Raw genomic sequence first — 26,588 nt, 5'->3', positions numbered from 1 at the left:
TTGCAGTGCTGGCAAATGCCGGTGGTTCATCTGAGTGGTTCGGTTTGCTTTTGAAATGTTTATAGCAGAAGCGCTGTTTGATATCGCTACCAATTATACAAAAAATTTATGTAAATCCTATATGCTTTCTTAATAAATGTATGTATGGTCAGATTTCAATCGTTAAATTTCTAAATATTATTTGGCCTGGGAATTAGAGTGATTTCTTTATCTTTTATAGATCTTTGTCCCAAGTATCAAAATAAAAGTCAAGGCGCTATGTATCCGAAAAAATTTTTTTTTTCGGTGACCTTTTTTTTTGTTGCTAAAAAATCACGCCTTATCAACAATTTGTATATATTGGACCAAATACTATTAGACAAAAACATTTGTAAAAATTCCAAATTTATTGCGGTTCCTAGGGTTCCTACATTAAATTAATGTATCTATCTATAAGTGCATTCTTTGTCTTGGTTTTTTAACAGTTCGCAAAGTCGGAAATCTACTAATGTCATCCTATCGCTTGCGATACAAGCAAGGTTTGAGAGAGAAAGCTTTCATCTTGGTGTTCTTGGGCACATGACGCATCTTCTTGAATTGGAAGAAGTAGAAATAGTTAACAGCCACATCCTTCTTGATAAGATCGAATCCACATGCATTGAGGCAACGCACAAACTCCCGCACATCCTCGAATCGCGACTGAATCTCCGCGATATAGACACTGCCGTGCAGCTTGAGCACTCGATTGGCCTCCAGGAAGAACTCGTTCAGATCCGTGCCCATTAGTGAGAGGCAGTATACGGCCACGTCCAGAGATCGATCTTGAAGTGGAGTATCCGTCATGTTGCAGGCGATGATGTCGCTACGAGCAGCCACCAAGTCCATGGAGTACACCTTGTTGGGCACGGATTGTGCCAGTTTGCCCTCGCCGCAACCAAAGTCGCCAATTATGGCTGTTTTGGGTATCTTCATGATGGTCTTGATAATGCGATTGAGCGGATTGATGGGCCACTTCTCTACCTGCTGACGGTAGCCAGCGTGATAGGCCTCGAAGGCGGAGCTATCCTTGCGGAAAAGTGCCTCCGCCTTGCGACTGGTCGTCGAGTAGAGCTGCTCGTTGATGTACCGGAAACGTCCGCCCAGGAGTTCCGATTGCAGCTTACTGGCCAGCGAGTTTGCAGCCGGCGTGGATGAGCTGGTGGCCTCCATGGCCTTCACAGCCGCCTGGGCCAGTTCGGGTTTCAGTTTCAGTTCCTTTTTGCCACCTTTTGTTGCCTGCGTTAGTGGTCGCTGTTTCTCGATTCTTCCGGACATCACCTTGTGCATGGCCCGGATGCCATCCTCCACATCGTCGTCATCTGAGGAGTCAAGAGGTCCTCTGACCTGACGGTAACTGAATTTTCCAGCTGCAGTGTTCACATTCAGATTTTCTTCTGGCACAGCGCCCTTCTTCTTTTTGGGCTTCTTTTTTTTGGGTTTCTTCTTCTTTGGTTCTTTGGCGGCGACTCCACTTCCGGAAGGATTCACCGGCTCGAACTCAATGATATCAGCTCCTGTCTCCCAGGGCGGCACTTCGAAAGGCTTCATTTTGCGGTAAAAAATTGTAAACAAATGAAACACGTGAAGTCTACGTTCTATGAGTTATCGTACTTTTCGATAACGATACAGACGCATTTTTGAGAAATGCCTAACGCGTTTTGACAAAAGAGTGCGGGCTACTTGAAAAATGTACACATTACTCAAAATTGAGAATTTAAAAAGCTTAAAATAAAGGAGAAAACCATTTCATTCACGTATTTTTTTATTTTTGCACTAAGCTAGAGTTCAACAATTTTGTGAGTTTATCTGGTTGTTTTTCTCTGTATTAGTTTGTAATTTTCGGTTTTTGTTTTGTTTTTGTCGTATGAACTAAATAACTTAGCATCTAGTAGAATATTTATACAACTCAATCGACAAAAGTGCTGTTCGGAAAGTTGTCTGTTTTCATCGCTTATCTTATAGCCTAGAACCGTAACTATGACAATCAGTTTACTTGTTTAACATACAGATACAGACCATTAATTTGCATTTATTTTGTTTTGAATTCGTGTTACTAGGTTAGAAAAGTCTTACTAGCTAGTTTTGTTTCCCAACAAACCGTATCATCCTATATCGCATTCTTCAATTTCTCGTTCTTGATTTTCCGTTGCGGTTTTGAGCCAATCGAAAGCAGTTTAACCAGCTAAAAACATTGCGATTTACAATTGCTATAGACTAAATATAATTGTTTAGTTCTAATTGCCTTAGTGGGTCTCGAATCGTGTGGATAATTGCCTGTTTAAGTGTATGTATACGTGGATTCTCCTGCTGGCTGACTATTTGGAAACGTATATATTGGCTTTGTGAAGCGTTTACACAAATCTCTAACATAACTATAGGTAGCGATTACTGTAGTTCATTAAGGTTAGTTGTATAAATTAAAGCATTTCTTTGTAATACAAAAATATAGCTACAACGGAATCGGGTAGACGAAGACGTTCCATATATATCGAGTGATCGGCAGATCTAAAGATAGCGTTTCGTGCCGAGTATCCCCGTCAGTGTGCATGGTAGTGTGGATCCCTTCTTCGAAGACCGCCGCTTCTAGGTGCTGTAAAATTGCGCTAATCTAAGCTATCGAACGCTCGGCATGCAACTGGATCTCTCTAGTCATCTATGATCAGTGAACTCACTGCTTAGCCTACGAGTAATTAAATTACAGTTAATAGTTGACGACGACGGCGGCGACAGCCCTTAAAACTTGTGTGGTGAACCGGATTATATTTAAAATATAACAGTGGATTGGGCGGGCGCCCATTAGCTTAGTAGCTAGCCTCGTGCCCGGCCAGAATGTACAGATCGTGTCCCTCCTCGCTGCCCAGGGAGCCGGTCCTCAGCAGCTGGCTCTCCAAGGCCACAACCCTGCAAGAAATTGAAGTATCCTTTTACTAAAGAGTTCTGAAAAGCAAGAGTTAAAGGTTTTCATACTTATCGCTGCCCAGCAGCCTGTAGGTGCGACTCATGTCCTTGATCTCCTGCGTCACCTCTCCATTGCGCAACGACTTTCCCTGCATGCCGTGCTTATGGAATGCCAAAACGCTGTCCGGCAGACAAACTGAAATCGATTCGCACAATGAAGGGCATATCTTCTGCGAATGCATATCCAATCGCTTACCAATGCTGTCCACGTTGAAGTCAAAGTTGAGCTGCGATACCATCTTCTTGTGCTGCTTGGGGTTGCCCTGCAGGGTGACCACCTGAATCAGATTGCCGTAGCAGACCAGAATGGCGTCCTTCTCCACCTGGTGCACACGCACCACCTTCAGCAGGTCGCGTCGCGGCACCATCGTGGCCATGGCGTCATATTCCAGGTCCTCCGAGTGGAACCAGCTGGCACCTGCAATCACGGAATTCCATTATGAGCATATCTTTGATTTCCAATCACTAATTGCACTCACTGTTCATGTTGATCAGCTCCAACTTGAGGCAGCCGTTCATGGCCTTTCGCACACCCGTACACACAATCGGGTATTCCAACTCCGGCGTGATAATCATCTCGAATACGGGCGTATGTCCGTTCTGAACGCAGCCGTGACCTCCGCCCTGAATACTGATGGCTGGCCACTCGCACTGCTTGAGCAGCATAAACTTGTTCAGTGGATCGTACCACTGCATCAGGAAAATGCCGCTGGGCGTCGCGCCACAGAGGTATTTGTATCCGTTATACGGATTTCGTGTGACACAGCACTGTGTGCAGCTCTTTGTGTCCGGCACCTTGGTGGTCAGAGCGAACTTGCGCGGAACCAGTCGCTCCGGGATCTTGTTCATGTGCAGCGAGAAGCGTACCGTCTGCTTGGAGTGCAGAGCCACCAGGTCGTGCCTGTAGAGCTGGCAGGATTTTCCTGAAAAATGGATTGCATTTGGTTATGTACAAGCTCATCCAATAAAGCAAGAATCATGTACCCACCTGACAGACTCATGAGCACATCCTTGATGACATACAACCAGGTGGTGCGGCGCGGGAACAACTGATCGATGGCCGCGTCGTGCAGTTCGTTCATGTTGAGGTTGTAGATGCCCTCCTCGGCGCCGATCAACAGATGCTGGTCCCGCGTCTCCGGATGAATCCACGAGGCGGTGCAGTGCACGCGCAGTGGGCAACCGTTGAAGATCTTGGAAAAGCAGGCGCCCATGTGCACCTTGGGAGTGGGCGGCAGTCCGTTGGAGATGGGTCGTGGTGGCGTGTGACGGCGTTTGTGGGAGCGCTTCGGTGGTACCGGTGGGGTGTTGTTCAGCAGATCCGGTTGCGCCTCCTTCTCCGCTGTTTTATATAGAGAGAATACTAATTAATTTACGTTTTTATTGGGTATTGCACATGCACTCACCTTCGTCATCGTCCTGGGTGCCACCATCGCTCAGGCTGCGTGTCCTCGAAGACTTGCCCATGTTTTCGAGCAACCCAATCAGCTGATCCATGGAGCTATGGCGTCGAGGCGAGTCCTCCAGACCATTCTGGGAATTAAAATAGAGGTAGTTAAATAGTTGAAACCATTTTAAGTTGTACTCGCTCACCTGGTTGTTCTCATGCCGGTAATCACAGTTATTGCCCGCCGAGCTCGATCCCGCTGGCGTTTCACCAGAGCTGCTCCTCAGCAGGTTCTGGTAGAGATGCGAGGAGTTGCTCGACGAGGGTCCATCGTTATCCCTGGATCCGGTCGCTCCCGCTCCGGAATTTGCCGTTGGGCTATTGGAATGCGAGAAGCCATCACCGGCCGACTTTGTAGCCGCTTGGGGAAGAGCATCCAGCTCGTGCTTGTCCAGGAGGCCATTGGTGCCACCTGCTACTCCTCCGCTGCTGCTTATGTTGCTGCTGCCGCCTCCGTTGCCGCCTACGACTGCATCGCCGCTGGAATTATCGAGGAGTAGGAGGCGATTATAAAACGAAGCTGATGACGCAGAGGACGAGATGCTGGATGTGATCGGCGCATGGCCATGGCCGTTGTTCGAATTCGAATTGGAGTTAACGTGCGGATGTGCCGCCTGCGATGCCTGAGCCGCGGCGGCGGATCGGTAGTTGCTGCTGTAACGCAGATAGTGCGCCGCAGAGGCGGAGCATCCGGATCCGGAACCGTTGCCAGCACCGGATCCGTTACCAGGAACGGCGGCAGCAGCATTATTCATGGCCACATCGGCAGCCACCAGTTCATCGTCGTCGGCATCGATGCTGGTGGTGCGCAGGTTGGACATGCCGAGACCCATGCCAAATCCCATACCCATGTGGCCAACCACATGGGAGCGCATGCCCAGGTAGGCACTGAGACCTGGCATGGAAGCCAGCGAGGCGGACGAGCTGATGTTGTTGGCATTGGCGGTCACCAAGCCGCTGGATATGGACGAGGTCATTGGATGGTGGTGATGGTGTTCCTGCTGTGCCGCCTGATGTCCCTGCTGCTGCTGCGGCAATTGATGGGGCTGATGCTGATGCAGATGATTCGGATGGTGGTGATGCTGGTGGTGCTGTTGGTGCTGATGATGAGTGGTGCCGACTGCTGCGCCTCCGCTGCTGCTGCTGCCGTTCGCGGCTGCCCCGCCTGCTCCTACTCCTACTCCTCCTCCTCCTCCTCCGGCGGCTCCTCCATTGTGGGAGGAGCAGCTGCACTCGGCGGCGAGTGGATCTTTGGTGTCGCTGTTCAGTGGCAAGGTCGCTCTGCGGAGCGTTTCAGACAATCGGATGGATTCGAGAGATCAAGAGAAGAGAGGCGAGAGAGAGAAAAGAGAGCCGAGATGTTGAGCGTCCTTCTTCGACCGGTTAGGTAAACACTATATGGCTATATAGCTTTTCAATTTCTTGTTGTTTGGGGGGTGGTGAGAGCGTGATTGGGTGGGTTCTGGTGGTTCTGTTGTGGTGGTTGAGTTCGAGTTCGAGTTTCGTGTGACGGAGGAGGCAGGAGGAGCTGACCCCCGGCTCATCCTGACTGGCATGCAATTGGGGTCCCTTATTTGTGTTTGTGTCTTTTTGTGGCATGCAATCGAATTGATAAACTCCCGATGGGCAAAACCGCAAGGGTGGCAGTAGAGTGTTAAGCGGATTACGCTTTTAATAAAATTATTCGCCACCCGCGAGGGTTAAGCCCACTTATTGGTGTCTTAGTTGGTAGTTGTTTTTTTTATATTGGTCGCAAGGTAAATAAATAAATAAATGAACTAATATGAAGCCATAAATTATGCATGGGATGCAAAACACAAATGCTCAAAGATACACAAAACACATCGCAGCACATTCACAATCACACACACGCAAATGAAAATGGAAAATGCTTGAATAGAAAATTGCCTCGCACATGAATGCACAGAAACAGAAGAGCATGGGAAGCAAACACAAACAATAAACAAAAAAACAGCAGCAAAAATTTTCCAAAAAAAAAAAAAGGAAAGAAGAGAATTACAAAAAAAGCATGAAAAATTAATTCTAAAAACAAAATGCCAGGAATGTTTGCCAAATAAAACAAGTCGGAATCAAGCAAAAACAAACAGAATTTGCTGGAAAATCTCAACAGCTGCTTGCGATGAGGGCAAGACGAAAAGTTGGCCCAAGGAATCCCATTTTCCATTTGCCGAATTAGTTTTCTGAATTTTCAGTTGATGTTAGCATAATTGCAATTTGTTTTCCATCGTCTTGTTTCTGAAGGCCAAAAACAGCTTAGACCCCTCGGAATCTCCTCAAACACTGCGATGGCCAATAATGCTGCATATTTCAGAGGATTTCGGGTCCTACATTGGACAAATCAACACTGGACGATCACGACTACGTGTGGACCTTGGCTGTCCAATAATAATAATAACAATAAAAGCAATGCGACGCCCATTTGCACACACATCAAATAAATAAACAATAAACATGGGAAAAAGGGTCCAGAGGCTGAACAAATCGAGCGCCCATCGATGTATAAATTCTCCCTTAAAAAACAAAAAAAAAAATATATATATAAACCAATTGTTCCGTATAAATTAGTTGAGAACTGCTTTTCTGGTTTTGCACCCGGCCAAATAATTGAGCCATCGAAGGGGTCATTTTCGGGCGTCCCACGGTGCGTATGGTCAACGTGCGTTTTTCTTTCTCGCTTGGTTATTTTATATTTGCTCTCTCTCTCTCTCTATTTTACGAAATTCCTAGCATTTCCCCATGGCTTTCCATCGATAGACAAAGGCAAAAGTTTAGGCGGAATAAGAGGCAAAAGTGAACAAAGCCTCGCCCAGACAATAACCGACAAAACAAAGAAGTTGGCCAAACAAAGAATGCGAGAGCAACAAGAAGAACTAACTTATAAGATGGTAGATGGAAGAGGAACAGCAACCATAACTTAATACGGTTTAAATGGACGCAGAACGAGCCGGAAAAAAAGGAACGTAATGAAAATGTAGCATGTATATGGGATGGGCCATCTGCCTGGCCGGTAATAAACCAAGGTGGCCACAAGATGAGCTGCTGCTCCTGGTTCATAATGATAATGATGCAGCAGCTCCGGCAGTGAGGACTTTGCGTGCGTGTGGGTGCGGTTTGGCATCTGACGGCTGTCAGGATAGCAAACACTCATTTGCATGTGTGTGTGCATGCATACATGTGAGAAGGTGGCGCAGGAGAACCAAAACATAACGTATTCCCTTGGTGAGATAAACTTAATGCTATATCAAAGTCGAAGTGGTGATTGCCTTCATTTATGCACTTTTTATAGAAGACAAACCGAGCTAGTTCTAATGTAAGAACTTGTATTATTCAGTTAAGAAATGATTGTAGATTGAATTTAGAATTCACAGTCTAAATATCATTATCAATATTTTGCAGACTAGTTATATCTTTCAGTGTATAGGTGGTAGTGCTTATGAGTGCAAAGTATGAGAAATGATGGGGTTAGTGTGGGTCAGCTAGATCTATGTGGGAGGGGTGGGTGCTTTTGTTTTGAGGAGTGGGACACACCGAGAGCCGAGGCTCGAGTCTACAGGAATACATTAGGTAGGTGGGTGTAGTTACCTTAGCTTCAGCTCCTCATCAATATATTGTAAGAGGCTCCTACAAAAATCAAATGCAAAAACAAAGAAACAAAAAAAAGGAAAAATAAAATAAACAGAAAATTTCATTGTGTTTAGTTTGACATAAGAAAGAAGTGGAACAAAATACAAAAGTAGGAAAAGTAACAAAGTTAGTTTCGAAAAATTATTCAGCAGACCCAAATAGAAAACTAAAGCTACTTTCAGATCACAGCAAAAGTATTAATAATCTCAAGAACTTGTAAATATCAGAGTGTGTTGTAAACGGGGTTTTGGTTTTATGTGTGTGTGCGTGTTAAATTTAAATCATTATCCTTTAAGGCCAGCAGCAAGGACATGCCGCTGGCGGCATGACAAACAGTCCTAACGCCCAATTAAACGCATCAGCTAATTTGCCATGTTCATAATTCTGCCTAATGTCATCTGGCGCAGCCCATTACTCCACTTAAAAAGCAGCCCATAAACGGGATATTAAAAATGTGGCAATCCTTGGCTCATTTTCTACCATCATAATCTTTTTCCTTTGCCGCCTAGGCAATTAATAATTTTCCCTTTTTTGTTTGCGCCTTCGCCGCAAAAATAAAATAAAACAAAACAAAAACAAAATAAATTCCTATTATACTTTCTGCTTATGACGGTTTAAATGAAATTAACCATGACGGCCGAGCGGCTCCAAGGAGAAGGAAAGGCGTAAGACGAACCGGCAGCTTTTGAAAACTTTTCGGGCGCCACAAAGCAAGCGGATGTGGGCGTAGTTCTCGGGGTGGGGCGGGGGCGTGGCACTTAGCCAGAAAGTCGCTTGTAAGTAGCGCTCAGTACATTGAAATTGGCGCAGCCGTTTTTATGGCTTCAATAAAATTGGGCATCAGCATCGAAAGTGGGCTTCTTAGGAGGAGCTCCCAAAATGGGGAGGAGACCCTTTTGGAGCCGCTATCGCATGCATATAGACAGAGTGACTTGGCTTTGTTGTCTGCGACGCCACTCGAACGGCGGCTGCCGCAAAGTGTTTGCCACATAACTCAAATCGAGCACTTCCAGACTCCCGGTCTCCCAACCCACCCACCATGCTACCATCATCGGCGGAGGGCTTATTAAACGTGCCACTCCCCTTCATCGGCGGAGAACAATGTGTAATCGTTTAAAATGACAAATGGCGCCTCATTCGTCTAGTACACTAAGAAAAAACTTTTCGAAAATTGTGTAAAACAGCAAAAACAATTTAAATAGCCTGCTTCTACATTCAACTAAATAGTTGCAGTGTTTTTACTCCTTTGATAATCTGGTAAGTTTTGGCCAATTTATGAAGTTCTGAGTTCTACTTTTCCTAGCCAGCATTGTTCTCACTGCACTTGACATATTGAAGCTGCAGTTGCATGCCAACTCGCCGTATGCTTGATGTGCCATCCATCTATCCTCCGCTTTTCCCGCTCCAGTTAGCTGTTGCGTTAATTGATTTCTTGGAAACTTTTGCCTGCTCCCCAGAACCTGCCACTCACTGCTCGCTGCTCGCAGCTAGTTTCAAGTGCGCTGCCATCTATCTGTAGCTGTAGCCCCAATTTTTCATAGGATTTTTCTTGCAAGTTTCTTGTTTTCCGAGCCACGCTGATCCGGGCAGCTGAAGGCTCCTTATTATTATTATGTTGCAGGATACTTGGCAGGGAGGGCTTTTTTACGCCCCCGACGTAATTTTTTCTGGCTGGCAATTAAATAGCCCACAAGTTTGAAGCGCCCGCCTGGGGAATCGTGGAAGCCAGGTTGCAATTATACATCCGAGAATGGAGTAAGGGACTGAGACTGAGACTGGGACTGGTGCTGGGATTCGCCACTCGTCCGCGGTGTGGATGAAAAATGCACAAGTTAGGAATTTTCCGGGGCAGAGACACGTAGCTGCAACTAAGCGCAAGCGTGTGTAGCAGCCATATACACATGAAAATGCAGCAGCATTTCAGCAAAATACGAAAGTAAACACAGCTCCCCAGGAACGTGCAACTAAAAAAAATTGACTGTGCCACAAGCCCAAAGTTTCGAGCAAATTACACAGGGCGCGTGCTGTGGTCTTAAGTTTCCATTTTGGCCAGCATAAAAAGCGCAACATGCAATGCCGCTCGGAATATAGCCCCTTTATTTTGGCTAACCTTAAGGACATGTTCATAATCAGGGTGCCGCTCAATTTCGTTTTTGATCGCTCGGCGCTGGGACTACATGTATAGAAAGAGAAAAACGTAGAAATGGCTATAGAATTGTTTAACTAATGGCATGGCCAATGGTTCGCCTGATGCATCCACACGCGGTGTGGGAAAACTTCCATATGGATTTGGGTCAGTTTAAAGCTGGTGAATCCACAGGCAGCATTTACAAGCTTACAAGTGTAAAGTGTGTGTATGTACATAGTGGAGTGTGTTTGTTTCTGTTTTCTTTGTGTGAGATAGTGTGTGTGAGTGTGTGAACTGAAACCGAAGTACCAAAACTGAAGCGGATCTAACCCGTTTCGCAAGTAAGAAAAACCATAGACAAAACTGTAGCATAGGTCCAGACAAATCGGAGGAAAAAAGCAGTAGGAAACGGGTTCGTCGGCACTTACATGTCACTGGGTAACGTTTCGGGACTAGAAGATCGCTCATTCCACGTGGAGTTCGTCGTCATGCCTTTGGGGCAGAAAAATATATCGAAATTGAAATAATAATAATAGTATTATAATCATAGATCTTGAGAATCTGTTAGTTACATTGGGAAAATTTATTACAAAGCTTTCCAACGTTTTAAGCACCACGCATACACGTAGTGACGAGGCGCACCGCATAAATCTTTCACAAATAAACAACACACTTCTCAAGAGCTATGAAACTATAAACGAATCTACAAGTTTAAAGCGCCAAATGCAGTAATAAAATTTTATTTGCTGATTTTTGCAGATTTCCCTCATAAGCTCACCTGTTTTTAGTGTGTGATTTTGCGCTGGCACGCCATTGGTGCGTGACGTCATTTTGCTGGCAATGCGTTGTGGCACTCCTGCCACAGACTGAAAAGTGAAAAAAAAAAAACAAAAAATGGTAAAGAAAACTTTATAACTCACACTTCGAGAATGGACCTTCACCATCGTCGTCACTTATTTGGCGACAAACATTTTCTGGCTGCGATAAAATCTCATAAATCAAAGTCATATTGGGATTTTTGAGCGTGATGCGTTATTTCTTTTTCGCAGCAAAGTAAGCGAGCTAAGTAAAATTTGAATATCTAAGGCCAGGGAAACTTATTTGCCACCGGCTGCTAAAAGTTGGCCAAAACATCCAAACAAATTGAAGATTTATGACTTGTAAGGGAGCCATGAAAATGTCTTTAAAATGGACGCCCCTGCTGGTGAATCGATTAAACTTAAATTCGATTTCGCATTTGCAAGTGTCGTTAAATAAGCTTAGGGACCAACAGTCTAGACAGCTGCATTAGTTTCGACCGACTTTGGTGGCCAATTCATTAGGTCGAGAGCTGGAGGAACGGAGCAGAGCAAATCCAGAAGCATAAGGCCCCCAAAAGTGTCTAATGGCGCACTAAATCGTTGACCAATCCCGAAACGCAGCAGAGCTGAAGAGTTCTTGGAGTTCTTAGCTTTAGCTTGGTTTTACCAACTTTCCTCTGGCTTTGCCGCTTTGACCCACTAAAAGCGTAAATAAATTACGCAAAAGGTGCCAAGTGTCTGCTGCCATCCCCAGACTTATCTGACCCCATTCCTGCCCAGCACTCACCTCCTCATCGCCATCGAGATAGTAGTAGAACTGCGGGTTGGGGCTCTGGTACTTCTGCAGCAGCTCCTTGGCCACCCGCAAGGACATCTCGCACTGGACGAAGGGATGCTGCAGCAGGCGCTCGGCGGTGGGTCGCTTCTTCGGGTTCTTCGTCAGCGCCGTCTTGATGAAGTTGTGGAACGTGGGGCTCCACTTGTCCTTGTTGTTCAGAGTGGGCGGCTTGAAGCCGCTCTTCGACATCAGGAATAGGGCGCGCATCGGGTGCAAATCGAACATCGGCGGTTGCAGCTCAGCCAGTTCTGTTTTTTAGTGGTGTACAGGAAAATATAAAAGTAGTAGAATGTTCTTAAGTGGTTTTCCTACCAGTACTAACGATTTTCTACCGCTGATAAAAACAATTGTCAATTGAATTTTAAGTATTTTGGAATTTAGAGTGCACCAAATACTACTTTATTATTTATTTACTATCTAAACTACTTAAATAAAATTTAAAAATTCAGCAAATGCATCGTTGTATTATTAAACATAAAATAATCTGCAATAAATTCACTCACCGATTGCGGTTATGCCGCAGGCCCAAATATCACATAGTTGATTATAGCCACCCTTGCGTTCCACGGCTGCCACCTCAGGAGCCATCCAGTAGGGCGTACCTAAAAGAATTAAAAAAATATATATATGATTATATAAATATCCAGGCTATCGATACCCATATGGTTTTGCTGCCTCAGCTAATTATGCTACATTCACATATTTAATTTCATTGCCGTCGATTATGTTGCTCTCATTTATTCATTGTGCCGTCCAAAGCGCTTTTATTTAATTTAATTAGCGTTTTTTATGCGACAATGTGAGAATTTTGCAAATAAACAAATCGCTGAATTATGCAGAGCGCGGTAATCAAAGCCGGTTGGGTGGAAATGGCATTTGCGACACATTTTGCTCTTCATTTCGGGCGCACGTTTTATGATCGCAACAAGGAGTGGAGCTAATGCGTCCATTACTCATACGCCATGTTGCAGCCAGGCAACAATTTTGCCGCGCCAGCAGCAGCAGCATAGTAACAGCATCTGCTGGAGTAGTTTCCTTGGATGGATGGCAGCCACAAGAAAATTAATTTTCCTCTCACTTGACAAGTGGATGAGTGGAAGTCGTCGTGGCAGTTAATTGTATTTTCAATTTAATTAAACCACAACGAAGGTGGAAAATCAGGTTTGATGTCGGCTCTTTGATACCTTGGCCAAGTTTAAGTTACGGTTTTCGGTTTCCCCAGGGGAAAACCCCAACGCCCGCTCCTCCAGCATCACCTCGTCATCATCATTGTTTCCACTCTTGTTTGAGCTTCGATCCGGCAAACTGATGCGGAATCGAAAGGCTGAATTGAAAGCATCGAAGCAATGCGAATTCCCTGAACTGAACTTTCGCATGCATTTTAATTAAAGACCAACACAAACAAGTGCAAACACACACACACACAGCGAAACTGATACAAAAGAACACACACATACACACACACAGTGAGGGGAAAGCAATTTTATCCACAAAGTGACAGCAACAACAGCCAGTCAAGTATCATTTTGTTAATTGCTGAAAAAAAGGAGCAAAAAACGGAAAAAAACGTCCTGCCATTAAAGGAGACAGCAGCGAGCAGCTGAATTAAATGTCAAAAAACAAACGGTGGCAGGCTTTTAGGTTTCTGCATCTATTTAATGCCAAGACGCATTTCCGTCAACTCGCGAACTGGGAAGCATTAAGGACATCCCACACACACACACGCACATTCGCATATTCATGTTTATGGCATAACTGCGGTTGAATAAGCGAAGTGGGCGGGAAATGGATGGGAAATGGGTGGGCGGTACGGCTCAGGGCCACCGAGGTGGAAGTTTCTGCTCATCGTGTGTTGCCATTGACTTGTTAATGACACTAAACACAAGCGTAAGCACCTTTTTATTGAATAATAAAAGCGCCAGGCTGTCGCCACCACCGTTTTTTTTTTCTCTTCCCCTTCTATCTTCCTGCCTGTTCCAACTCCTTTTTCATCTCAGTTGTTTGTTTATCTTGGCTACAAGGACGAAGATTCACTGGGAAAATAAAACATGACTTCTTGGTGCAGAATAAACTCTTTAAGATAATGTTATGGATAATAATATATTGACTACTCACTACTCGGATTTAAAAACAAGCACAGAATAAAGGACTCGAGTATTGTGCATTTATTAATGTTCACGGCACTCTAATCCTGTACATTTTTCTCAGTGTGTCCCCTAAAAATATGCAACCTTAAAAAAGCTTGAATATCTGCCATTGTAACAATCAATAGAAGCTCAGCAATTGACTTATGTGCATATGCATGGAGTACAAACGATTCGATGTTGACCTCGTCCTCCTGTGCAGACATGGTCGATGGGGGCATAAAGGAGCGTGGTGTGCGTGTGGGTGGGTGTGTACTTATCACCGCATTTGTCACAGCAGTCGCCACAACATCTGAAATGGCAACAACTACATAGACACAATGGCATTGTGGAGCTGGAGTGAAGAGCACTCGGAATGATAACAGTAAGCGGACGTCACATTGTTTGACAGCTTCACACAAACAGGGGAAGATAGTGGCATGGAGATCCCAAACAATCGACCACCTAACCACCCATCACCACCCACTGGAATCGCTGTCACTAACACTGCACACTCTGCCACATTGACATGCCACAAAAGATGCTCGCTCAGCTCGAAAACGTCATGAAAATGCAGCCAAAAGTGGCAACAAAGAGCCAAAAGGAAACAAAGGATCCTGGCAACCTCAAGGTCGTTAAACTTGGAAGGTTGAGTTGCCTCCCCCTTTTGGTACTGTCTGTACGTATGTATGTGTGTCTATATAGTGCGTACTTTTTGTTGGCATTTTTCGTTGCACAAATTGCAGTCCATTAATCACATGCACTGCCAACCAACTGCGGAATTGTCCATTCAAATAAATCTGGAATCAAATTAGCGCTGCGGGAGCTTGCTTTATGGCAGCTTTTCGCTTTTACGACGGACTCAAAGGACAAAAGTCGGCATTAAAAATTAAACTGCTTTGTCGTAGTAGGATAAAATCCAATTTGGCGTAAATGAAATCAAATCAAATGCCGGTTTTTATGATGCCCCTTCTTCAACGCTATCTATTCACTGCGAAAGTGTCATGAACTTTAACTTGGTTTAGATTTTATTAGCGCCAGGACTCGTGACTCTTTTCTTAGGCGAACTGAAGGACATGAACTGAGTGAAGTGAGTGAAGAGCCAGCTGTCATAACTTAATTAGCTGGCGAGTGTCAACGGCCCGATGAAGGGTTGTGCGAATTTTAATTAAGTGCAGAGCGAAAGGCATTTCAAATAATTAATTTTGCTCGGACAGTGGGTTGTGGCACTTCTGGGGAGCTTAACTGATGGCCACGCGTAACCGCAAAATCTCATTTGCAAAGTCTTGGAAGTTGAAAGTCCCTGTGATGACGAGCGAAAAAATGTTGGCTCATGCAAATCATCGCTGCTTCGTCTGTTCGTCCTTAGATTGCAAGTTGTCATGACAAACTACACCCCCATGCAGGCCACCATCCCAATTTTTAAGCTGCACATGGCTTGTGACTGATAAGTTCCTATTTACATTCAAATTGCGTATACGCCACGTTGCCCCGGCATCATGGTCTTAAAGCCCTTGGCAGGCATTTTAAATTAGATAGCATGGTGAGGAAAATACATCAAAAAAGGATTGAGCATACCTTAAACAATTTTCCATCACTGTTTCCATAAATATCTTTATTTGAGTTACCATAAAGTCTTTCATAGTTGCTATCAAACAATTTTTAATATTTTTTTCGTGTATCTCTTTTAGAAAATATCTTCGCTGGAATTGAGAAAGCAGCTTAACGCTGCTCATTGCAGCAGAAAAGCTGCAGGAAAGCTGAATTCTATTAGTGGCGAAAATACTTAGCTGAAGTGGAAGGAGGGAAAGGTTAAATGCGACTTTGAAGGCTGAACAGCCCACAAAAGATGTGGCCACCGAACTAAGACTCTCGACTCTCCGATTGGGACATTTTTCACAAATTATTTGCTTTTGTGCTTCAGTTTAGGACGTTGACAACAAAGTTGGGCGGAAAACTCCCTCCATTTCTGTTCCCCTCCCAGGATGGCAAACAATGAGCCAGACTGGTCACCTGCTGGTCAGCTACTTTTTGTCCAGTAAGTCTCCCCCAGTCGTTTGCTTCTTGTATATTTTTTTACGTCGCCTGCATTTGAAATATTCTTCAAATTGAATTGTTCCCTTTGGAACCGCCGCCATCGTTTTTGGATTATATTTGAGAATTCCTTGCAGGAGCCATTATAATGCTACTCCTAATTGAATTGCATTCAATTGGAGATTCCATTCAGGGAATGGACCGCATTTCCAAGTGCTTGTGGAATGGAACCACTCGGACGTATACTTGATTTTCCCTGCCGTGTCTAATTTTCATCTTTCCTTCCTGTGTGTTACTTTCTGTTATTTGTGCTTTGTCATTTCTGACAGCTGCTCCATGGGTGAGAAGCGTTTAGAAGCGTTAAACGCAATTGTTGGTCCTGTCAGGACACTCTCCTCGCATTTTTCTGCTTTGATGCTTCGGTTTGCTTGCCACAAAACAGCATTTCATAATGATAAACACTTTGTGTGGCAGGACACCTTGCCCCGCCCATCACTTAAATTCTGACTTTGTCGGAGAAAGTTCTTGATGTCAACTAATATTGCAGATGTCTCGTTTACTAAATGTTGTACTGAACAACAATTTTCCTAATATATTTTTATGTAAAATAGACCGCTCAAAAAAAGGATGATATTCACTCACCTATGAAGCTCTTGCGTTTGTTAATTGTGGCCGTGATCTGCGCTGAAACGCCGAAATCCGCCAGCTTGACATCGCCGTACTCCGTCAACAGGATATTCGCGCCCTTGATGTCCCGGTGCATTTTGCCCATGGAGTGCAGGTACTCGAGTCCCTTGAGAGTCTCTCGGCACATGTACGCGATCTGGACTTCGGTTAGGGGACCGGTCACCTGGTAGATGTCCTGCAGACTGCCACCACCACAAAACTCCATGCAGATCCAGAGTTTATCCCTGCGCAGGTACGAGCCATAGTAGGCGATGATGTTCGGATGGCGGCAGTCCCTCATCATGATGATCTCCTGCTGGATAATCTGTATATCGTCGGAGGGCTCCAGCTTGATGACCTTGATGGCAGCCAGCTCATTGCTCTGTATTCGTTTCGCCTGCAAGAAATCAGAGAGATTGCCTTGAATCAATACCGATGGTTCTCAAAAAGTCAATGAAAATATGGAGATTATGTGGGGGCATTTTGAGTGCCGCTGGCGGACTGAAATTTTTGATTGGCTGCACACCTGCAGCATCTGGGGCATCGCCGCTCTGTTCATCTTCATTCATGCAAATATTCCTGCTCGTTTTCAATAAATTTTTAGCGCGCGCTCTTGCACATAAAAATGCATTGTAACCACTTCACAATTTCACCACCCCCAGCCACCAAACAGGCAATGGTCCATATTATTTGCATAGAACAATCGCCTGCAGGTTGATTTCTTCCCACCCAAAATCCCTTCTTCCACCCAATTCCATTCCCATTGGCAAAACCATATCATCGTCGGCGTCATCAAGTGGAAATCTGCGAGTGGCTGCAAGGAATATTAAAAGGTTGCCAGGCAAGACGGCTGAGTTAAATCGGTTTTATGTTCCCTCCTCACTGTTGAACAATGAATAATTGTGCAAAAATAATAATAATAATTATTAAAATAATACCCAAAAATACACCTGTAAAGTGTAATTTTAACATGATGTTGTTGTACAGGAAAACGAAGGAATGAAGGAACAATTTTTCAAAAGTGTGTATCTGAGAATTTAATAGCCCCACACAATGCAGATACAAATTGCAATAGAAGATAAACGTGAAAAGATTGGGTGATTTGATTAATCATTTAAGATTAATAAACATTTTCAAGGAATTTATCGATGTTCTTAAATAAAAGATGATTTAATACAGGATTTTCAGTATAATTTTAAGGTTTTTAGTGCTGTTCTTCTGATCATTAGGCCTAAACGTACTATTTTGGCCAGGAAGTGGCCGCTGTGATCAGTAGATTCCATTTAAGACTGGCTTTTCGCTTCGCAGGCTCGCTGCAATAATTTCGCTACGGTTCGCTTCGTTTGTGTTGAACCCAAGTAGGGGCAAGGGGCAGTAAGGGTGTAGTCCTTGGAGGACATGAAGTTGAAGCAGCGCACTGACTGAGTAAGAGATACACCCACGCAGGGACAACAATGCATGTGGTATCCACTTTCAGCCCTTCACCTGCCATCCGGCTACCTTTATCCTTGACGTCCGTGTGCCTGTGTACGTGTACACGATTCCACCATTTATCCCTGCGTCATGTACTTTATACGCCCACGCCACTTTCTCCTCCTTTCGCCATCGCCTCCCGCCCACTGTGTGCTTTCTCCGCCTTTCCTCCTCCGCAGAGCTCTTATTTTTATTTTCGTTGCATTTATTATTCAATGCGGTAGCTCCAGCTCACTTGTTTGTCTTCCCCGTGCAAAAGTGTCTGTCTGTGTGTGTGTGTTATTTTTTTTGCAATGATATCTTGCTCGACTTAATGAAGATAAAGCGATTTTTATTGCACTGCAGCAGCTTCAATCGAGTTTAGTTTGTTTATTTTTGCTTTGCTTTTTTTCGCAGCTGATTGCTTGTCCTTGCTTTTCTGTACCTCGTTTCCCATTTGCTCGTCCTGCAGGCAGCATTGTTGCATTTTTGATGTTTTTATTGCAATCTGGGCTGGCTTCCAAAATGCTATGCCATACTTTATCGCAGCAGGTTCTCCATATCCTGCCGCCCTCCACCGTCTCTGTCTGTGCGGCATATTCCCTTCTCTGTCTGGTTTTTCCCATTCCAGTTGACAGGCGGCCATCGTCGGCTTTTCTTGTTACTCATCTTGTTTATGGTAAATAAATTATGCGTGATTTTTAGACAAGTTCCCTGCGGCTGCCGGAGCACAAAGATGAAAATGAAATGTGTTGAGGCAGCAGCAGCAAGCTGGAAATGGGGAAAGGGGAGTGGCGGCAAGCTGTCCCGCCCCCAATCCGTTTCCCCTCTGCCCAACCACTCAGCTCTGGTAAGCATAAAAAGCTGCTGATATGCACAAGCCGAAAAGGGAAAGGAGCTGCTGCTTCTGGGCTTCTGCTTCGATGGCTCGAAAGGAAGCGAGCACAGCACATCCTGCCATTCTGCTATCCAACTATTCTGCCATTCTACCATCCTGCCATTCGTGGAGCCCAAGATGCAGATATGCTGCATCAACAAATTTATAATGAGCTGCGCCAACGTCAACGTCTTCGCCAACATTTTCGCAGGATTTGCCCGGCGCAAAGTGCAGTGCTGCAGCGCTGCAAAAGTCATGGCAAACAAACTTTTAATGACTTATTTCGGGTTCAGTTACAGGAGTCAAGCGGCGATTGATTCCGGCGGCACTTGACGTATTTATTTTAATTAAATTTGCATTAAATCATTGTCCGAGGCTCGTTAAGGAGTCATTTCAATACGGTAATTATAATGGAAATATGCGAAGGGAAGAGCAAATTTGCCCCATAATGTATGCTACACTTTTCACGCAAACCGAGATGTAAGCAATCAATGAGGATCATCAGTGGAAGGGTGGCAAGTTGGGTGGTTGCATGGCTACGCCATTTCCTGTGTATGCGTGTGTGTGTGTCCGGCATGTAATCGTTACAATTTCCGACATATGCTCATATGCATGAGCAGGCCAACCGGACCCAGGAGCAGCATATCCTTCCTCCTGCCTCTTCCCTCCTTCCTTTGCGGCTTTTCGCATTGGGCAAAAAAGAGTTTACTTCTCCACGGCATTCTCCCTTCCGCTTTTCGTCCTACTTTTCACATTATGTCCGTAATGGATATTACGCGTTAAGCCGGAATTTTTCATCCTGCATTGTTTGCTAATTGCATGGGCAGGCGAAAAAGTGTAATGTTTATAAAGAACCCCGAACTCAACATGTCCAGTATTCAGAATCTCATTTTCTTCGCAATTGTGATTACCCTATAATATTATTAAATTAAATAATCTGTTTTCATGTTTTTACAGCTTTCACTATTCTTTTTGCATACCCATTTTCAATTTACATACCAATCAGGTGTAATAAATAATACGGACATATAAGCCATCGATTTAATTTGAATTAAATACATGCTTTTATGTCACATATTTTATGTGATTTAAATAAAGTATATTTATGTTTTTATTCAAGAAAAGCATTGAATATTATTTTAAATGCAGAATATTAAATGGTAGAATTATATATAATAAATGGGACTTCCTAGGATTTTCTTTTTTGTTTAAAGGTTTCATTTTTTTTATTTTTCTTATACCCACCATATATGGTCGGTTTTAACTTATTTTGTTTAAAAAGGAATGTTTACTGTGCGCCGTGTAAAAGGTGGGTCATTGGCCACTGAACACGCAGGCTTAATTTAATTTCAGGGCTTTCACGGTGAAATTAATTTAGCGGACAAAAATGAAAAGCGCTTAAAATTGTACAGCTCAAAATTGTGCACGTTTCTGTCTCCGTCCCCCCCTCGACCTCATTCATTTGTTTTGCATTTGACGGAAATAATTTATGATTTAATTCGAGAAAAGGTCGCGCTGCCAGCCCCAAATTGCGATCTTAATTCAATTTGAACGGAAAATTTAAATGCACTTTGTTCTTGCTCACGTACAATTGAAATTGAGTTACGTTATTGATCGGCCATCTCAGTCCCCAAATTTCGCACTCCTCCATAAACGAACACTTGATGCCGGACGGAGCACTTGAGAGACTTTTTTTCGAGCGACTCAGATAGCTTAAATTAGCCACTCGAGTTTATCGATGAGCTCGCAATTTCCCAGCAATTTTCACGCAATGCCAAGAGCACAATATAAAAAAAATTGGATGGCCCGGGGAATATCTCAAGTGGCTCTGGGGTTCTCTGGGTCATTGCCAAGGGACAACGCTGGCATCTCGTCGAGCGTTTTTCAGCCCGCCGGAAAGGCGAACCACCAGGCGGTACAATAAATGGGCGGGAAATTGAACAAATTTGTCACTCGGCGAGACAATGGGCTAATGGTTCAAGGGCTGACCAAAAAATATGCGGCAATCAATCAATCAAAATGCCCAATCGATATTGAATGAGCATCCGCAGTATATGTGTGCTTGAAACGATAAGCCAAACTACACAGGAAATAATATAAGTAACTATAAAGTACTAAGTACTTAAAAGGAAAGTTACATAAACAAAACTTAGACCTCTGTCCGTCCGTTTGTCCGTTTGTCTGTCCGTATGAATGTCGTGATCTCTCTGAAACTACATTCACTAGTTTTTGCATTATTTTGGAACAAAAAATACAAAATAAGAATCTGTATAATATTTTACGAATATTGTGTGTACATAAATGCAACCAGATTAACCCATTTTCGAAAATATGTTGTTGAAGTCTCGACTAACTCGACTAACTATGTTCGTTTTGGGCATAAATCTGTTTCCACAGAATTCGGTTATTTGTTCCAGGGCCTATCCCAACCGATTCAACATTGCGAGCAATAAAGATGAAATTGTGCAATATTTTCATGCAGCGCACAAAATTCAGTGTTTGTCGGTGGCACGCCCACATCAACGCCTCCGCCCACGCCAAATATAGAACAGTTCCTTTTTTCCATGCTCTTTTTGTTTCGTTTTCTTTCGCAGCTTATTTGGGAAAAGCTTCTTTCACTGATGTTTTCTGTTTTCCGATTTCGGCTCCCCATTTGCCACATGTACGAGTACTTTTCGCCGCAAATATTTGCCATTTTTCGCCGTCGGTTTTGTCGGTTAATGCGGGCATTATGTCAGCTTTCCAAATTGTTTATTATGCGCATTTGGAATGGAGTGGGCTGTGCTCCAAACCTCCCCTTTAAAACCACCCCTAGCTGGGTGGTAATGAACCACAAGTTCTTTATGCCGCATTTGAACCCCGCATGAACCTCCGGAATGCATGTGCAAAAAATGCAGCTAAATATGCCTTTGCTTTAATTGCGAGATAATCCACATTCGGACTTCTGTTTAGCATGCCGCCATGAAGTATGCAAACTCTTATCGCCGACACTCAATAAACAGTTAAAACCACGCAGAGCGGAAAATGAAACGAAAATATGCTGGGAAAACGAGGGACCTGATGGGTGGTGGGCGGTGTTTGGTCTCCGCCTGCTGCCATGCGATAATGTGTATAATGAGCGGTACACTTGAACGAGGCGCCAGATAAAAACGAGTTAAATATGACGCAGAAAACCAGACACTGAAAAGAGACAGACGACGCGCGAAAAGGGGAGACAGAAGGTGAGGTCTGCAGACAGACAACAAAGATAAAATTGGAGGCAACCAAAAAAAAAAAAAAAAAGGGGGGGGGGGGGGGGGGGGCAAATGGGGCGACACAGGAACAAAATTGCCAGAGTAGTAATGAGCAAAATGTCCAGTTAACCCCCGTTTAGTCGAGTGCTTTGAACCCTTTGGCTGGGTCATTAGCACCCCCTCTTTTTAGCACCCCACACACATGCTTATGTCTCTGCATATCACCCACGTGACTTGGCGTTATTAGATCCATTATTGTTTATGATTTGCATGTGAGCAGCCAACCAAATGGGAAAATGGCGAGCCAACGAGCAGACGCAGCTGCCATATTTATTTTCCACTTAAAGGCTTAGAGACAGGGTTTTTTTGCCGAGATACAAAAAGGGCACATGCACAATAATTCTATTGTTTCATGAGTAATTTTGCCATTACATTAAATATCTTTCAAATAACAAGCACAATTATTTCAAAAAACCCATAAGAATTGTACTATATTATAAGCTTTAAACATTGAACTTTTGCAATTAAAATATGAAAGTATTACATATTTTTTTTAGTGCATACAGTGGGTCACGTAGAACCAACAATGTTGTTTTTAATGGCGAAATGGCTTTTCACTGCAACGAAATGTAACTGACTCGAACATGAGTTTTCCATTCAGTCACATGCAAGTCCTTCGAACTGTTGTCCTGGTCAGTGGGACAATCTGTGCACCGCCCACCCCTTTCGAAACCCTTGCCCCTTAACCCATGCACGCCTCTGGTTGTGCTCCACTTTGAGTGTCTCTTGATTAACCGTTTCACAGTTATTAATGGCTTCTACAGTCGCCGTCTTTTTTTGTTTTTTTGTTGCACATCTACAGCTCGTTTACAGTGTGTTTTGTGTTTATGTGTTTATGTGTCACATGCTGTACATCTGCCTTCCTGCTCGTTTTCTCGCTGTCCATCTCACTTCCACACTCGTGCAGCAGCAGCAGTTCAAACAACTTTGGTTTGCTCAAAGCGGTTCCCTCATTCTTACACTGTCATTTTGTTGGTATTCACTATGCTGACCCACCGCAAGCGTATGTGCACAGAAAAAAAATTCGCCCACAATGGGATTTTAAAACGGGTATTTAAATAATACAAAAATGTCAAGAGTTAATCGAATCTATAGCAATTCCGGGAAGAAAACATATTCCACACACTTTTATGACACAACTAAATCCCTACTGAATTTTACAGCTAGATCTTTAATATTTGTATTATTTTTCTTGCAGTGCATCTACTTTGTATCTCCGTCAGTTCTCCACCCGCCACGTACAGCTCGTGCTATTTGCTTTTAATTTCCACCGTTTTCTGCACATCATTCGCGACGACCTCATCGCCACCATCCATCTCTCCCATTCACCATTAGAGCCGGGGCATCTGGGGCCCCGCCTTTGAACTGGTGGGCGTCTCAATCTCGTATATTAGGGCTAATATTCCGCTTCGTTTGCCGCTGTCCGAACGGAATGTTTGTTTGGCTCGCGTCGGTCAACACGTTCAAAATTAGCGCTTTAATTTCATTTCGAGAGCTTTGCTCATAAATTCCAATAAGTGCCCGAGCTGAGGTCTCTCAATGAGTGGGCGAAAGAGGGGCACGAAGACCCTCTTACCCGGTCATCGAGTCTTGGGGCAGGGAAAATGCTAATTGAAAATACAATATCATTTAAATTTAAATTAGTTCTCGAACAAGGTCGAAAATCCGACTCACGAGGGGAGGTAAAACTTTTATAGCCACTCAGGTGAAGGTCAGAAATGGAAAACCCATCATCATCATCAACATCATCCAATGTTTCTCTGTATCTATTGCACTTGTCATAACACAGGCACATCACGTATACGACGAGTATGCGGTTGCCAGCGAGCAAAACCTTTTTGCCATTTTACGCCCACTTGCACCTGCCGTTAGTTATCAGAATAAAAGTTTATCATTGCCCAGACCGCCCCTACGGGGGCGCCACAAAATTTTTAACGAACTGGTTTATGCATGAGCTACTTTTGTCGTCCAACATTATGCATTGACAACATGTGGGGAGGCATTGGGTTGTAGGCCGACAACCTTAACCGACATATGCGGAAGGTACACGGGGAAAAATGAATATTAAATCGGTCATCCATTGGGAAGTTATCATATAATACTTAACGCTGAAAGTGAACATTACTTTCTTCCCTTTACTTATGCATTGAATGAATGTATTGCCAGAAGAATCTCCGTATTCCTTGCACACAACCAGTAACTGATAATATTATTTATTCATATTATAATATTATTATCTTCATTCTAGGCCAGCATATAACCGCGTCTAAGTTTCGCCCTCATTCCTCACCACTCGAGTGTTTCCGTTTTCAAGAGGATTTTTGTGTTTTCTTTGAGTATTTTCTTGAAGGATGTTCACTCACCTTTCAACTCGCTGCATAAATGCATGAGCTTCGTGGGATTCTGCGGATGGACATGGGTTAGGATGCCCAAAGTGAACCCTTCACCTGCACCTCATTAAGTCAGTCAGCCAAAGTTGTCGCACATTTTGCATTCAGCTAAACTAATTTGCTCTGGTCGAGTGCCACGCCCCCCTGTGTCAACTCTCTAGTGTGACACCTCAAGCATATACACACACATAAACTCACACCCCTGGGGAGAAAACACAAGAAACTTTACAGGTGACAGTCGATCCGGGAAGGAGAAGAAGAAGCTGCTTGGCCAGGACGATAGTTAAAACAGATTCAAGTGGCTCAGTTTTGTTGCATGAATTAAAGTTTGCCCTTCTCCGCTGCGCCACGCCCCCTTCATCTGGTAAGCTAAGTGTTGCCGGCTTTTAGGCGACGTCCCGCCGGATGTCCGTTTCTATAGCGAATTCGTGTTGCGACTGCGAATTAAGCGTTGGGGGCACAGAGAAAGTAGAAATGGAGGTGGGACTCACAGCGAAAGGCGACGCAAAATAACACTTTTTTTCATTGCAGTTGAAAGGGCTTAGAGATCCTCCTCTAGCTTTTTGTAGCATCAACCCCCCTTCCTGGAAATTCCTATCCATTTCTCTCCTGCTTTACGACCAACTGGTTCGATGGTACAAGGTGGCGTATGATTCATTTTTGCATGTGTTTCGATTTTTAAAGGGAGCTATCATGGGGGCGGGGCATTAAAGGGTGGCGAGTACAAATTTCCTTTTTAGCACCAACATTTTTGCTGTCGTTATGGCGCGGGCCATAAAAGAAAAATCGAGCACGCTGGCGTATTTCAAATGGAAGCCAAACGTAAAATGGATGATTAGCTGTGCGAAAATTCATTTGGCCATAAAAAGCGTTCACTGAACTCGGGCAAATGAAATAAAAATGGCTCGAAGAATTCGCATTTGAGAAAAAATTATAATAATACATTAGCTGTTAATGAATTTTAAATTGTAATTGAACATATTTATTAAATTATTCTCATTCGGAGCAGCATACGATTTATACTGTTTAATAGAAAAACATTGTTTGATTTTAAATGCAAAGCTTTCTTTGCGAACAAAAATTAATTACCATAATTGTATTGAGTAAATATGTTATCAATAAATGAATGCTTACTCTTGTATTAATAGAACAATAGGTTTCGACGGAAACTAACATAAATAGGTAAGGGCATCTTGCGATTTATTAGGCATTTATTTATCTAAGGAGCATTAAGGATCCTTGATTCTTGGAACCCATCGACGCAATTTCCTGTTTCAAATCTTGGGGTAAGCCCCAATCCCTAAGCTTTTGGCTCCATTTGGCAGCGTCCAGCTTCAATTAGTCGGCAAATTAGACTACGGCAGGCAAGGGACAAATGAAATTGCTGACCTCAAATCCTGGCCACGCACGCAACAATCCACGAGGCTGCAGGATATGGGCGAGGATTAGGACTGAGCCTGGGCCCAGACTGAAACCGATGCCAAGAAATGTGCGTGGGAAATGGCAATAGATGGAGCGACTAAAAGGAACGTGTGTGTGTCTGTTTGCCCAGAAGGTGTTTCTTGTTTTTTGGCCTGTTTCCTGCCTTTGAACCGGCTTTCCCTATGCCCAATGCAAGGCTTAGTACAACGATCTGACAGGCATATGGCCAAGGAGCACGGTCACGATCCCGCAGGATAATCATGTAAATTAAATTATGCTTTTCCCATGCATATTAAACTACAAATTGCACTAGGATTACGCCGCCAAGCGGAATCCAACTGGCGCACAAAATAAATGTGTCCCCACAAGAAGGTCGACGACTTAGGAGCCAACAACAAGCACTCTAATGAAAATGCTTAAGCGAGAGCTCTTGGGGGTTTCCACCGCCCTCGTCAACTTGTTGGCCCCACAGGCAGCGACGTCTTTTGTCATGACGT

The 26,588-nt window shown here is 43.9% G+C and overlaps 2 protein-coding genes across 5 annotated transcripts in view; both read right to left on the bottom strand.

Annotated features, from left to right (window-relative positions):
- Positions 1 to 367: 367 nt before the first annotated feature.
- On the bottom strand, positions 368 to 1,617 carry LOC6609901 (ribosomal RNA-processing protein 8). Its single transcript, XM_002034515.2, has one exon. It carries the CDS (start codon positions 1,564 to 1,566, stop codon positions 496 to 498), a length of 1,071 nt encoding a protein of 356 aa, XP_002034551.1. The 5' UTR covers positions 1,567 to 1,617; the 3' UTR covers positions 368 to 495.
- A 145-nt stretch (positions 1,618 to 1,762) lies between these two features.
- Positions 1,763 to 26,588, bottom strand: part of LOC6609900 (mitogen-activated protein kinase kinase kinase kinase 5) — a 48,143-nt gene continuing 23,317 nt past the window's right edge. The window contains exons 3-15 of one of the 4 annotated variants that reach the window (XM_032714262.1): positions 16,634 to 17,054; positions 12,338 to 12,436; positions 11,784 to 12,082; positions 10,975 to 11,062; positions 10,625 to 10,688; positions 8,027 to 8,065; positions 4,570 to 5,704; positions 4,383 to 4,509; positions 3,965 to 4,318; positions 3,456 to 3,899; positions 3,173 to 3,394; positions 2,986 to 3,112; positions 1,763 to 2,919 (exon numbers count right to left, since the gene is read on the bottom strand). In XM_032714262.1, the coding sequence (XP_032570153.1) occupies positions 2,820 to 2,919; positions 2,986 to 3,112; positions 3,173 to 3,394; positions 3,456 to 3,899; positions 3,965 to 4,318; positions 4,383 to 4,509; positions 4,570 to 5,704; positions 8,027 to 8,065; positions 10,625 to 10,688; positions 10,975 to 11,062; positions 11,784 to 12,082; positions 12,338 to 12,436; positions 16,634 to 17,054 (3,519 nt within the window). In that variant the 3' untranslated portion in view covers positions 1,763 to 2,819. The remainder of the gene's footprint in view (positions 2,920 to 2,985; positions 3,113 to 3,172; positions 3,395 to 3,455; positions 3,900 to 3,964; positions 4,319 to 4,382; positions 4,510 to 4,569; positions 5,705 to 8,026; positions 8,066 to 10,624; positions 10,689 to 10,974; positions 11,063 to 11,783; positions 12,083 to 12,337; positions 12,437 to 16,633; positions 17,055 to 26,588) is intronic. The other 3 variants (XM_002034514.2, XM_032714263.1, XM_032714264.1) reach the window with 3 other exon arrangements.

Source organism: Drosophila sechellia, chromosome 2R (assembly GCF_004382195.2).
Source record: "Drosophila sechellia strain sech25 chromosome 2R, ASM438219v1, whole genome shotgun sequence".
Lineage (NCBI taxonomy): Eukaryota > Metazoa > Arthropoda > Insecta > Diptera > Drosophilidae > Drosophila > Drosophila sechellia.
This window is presented reverse-complemented; position numbering and strand designations above follow the sequence as displayed.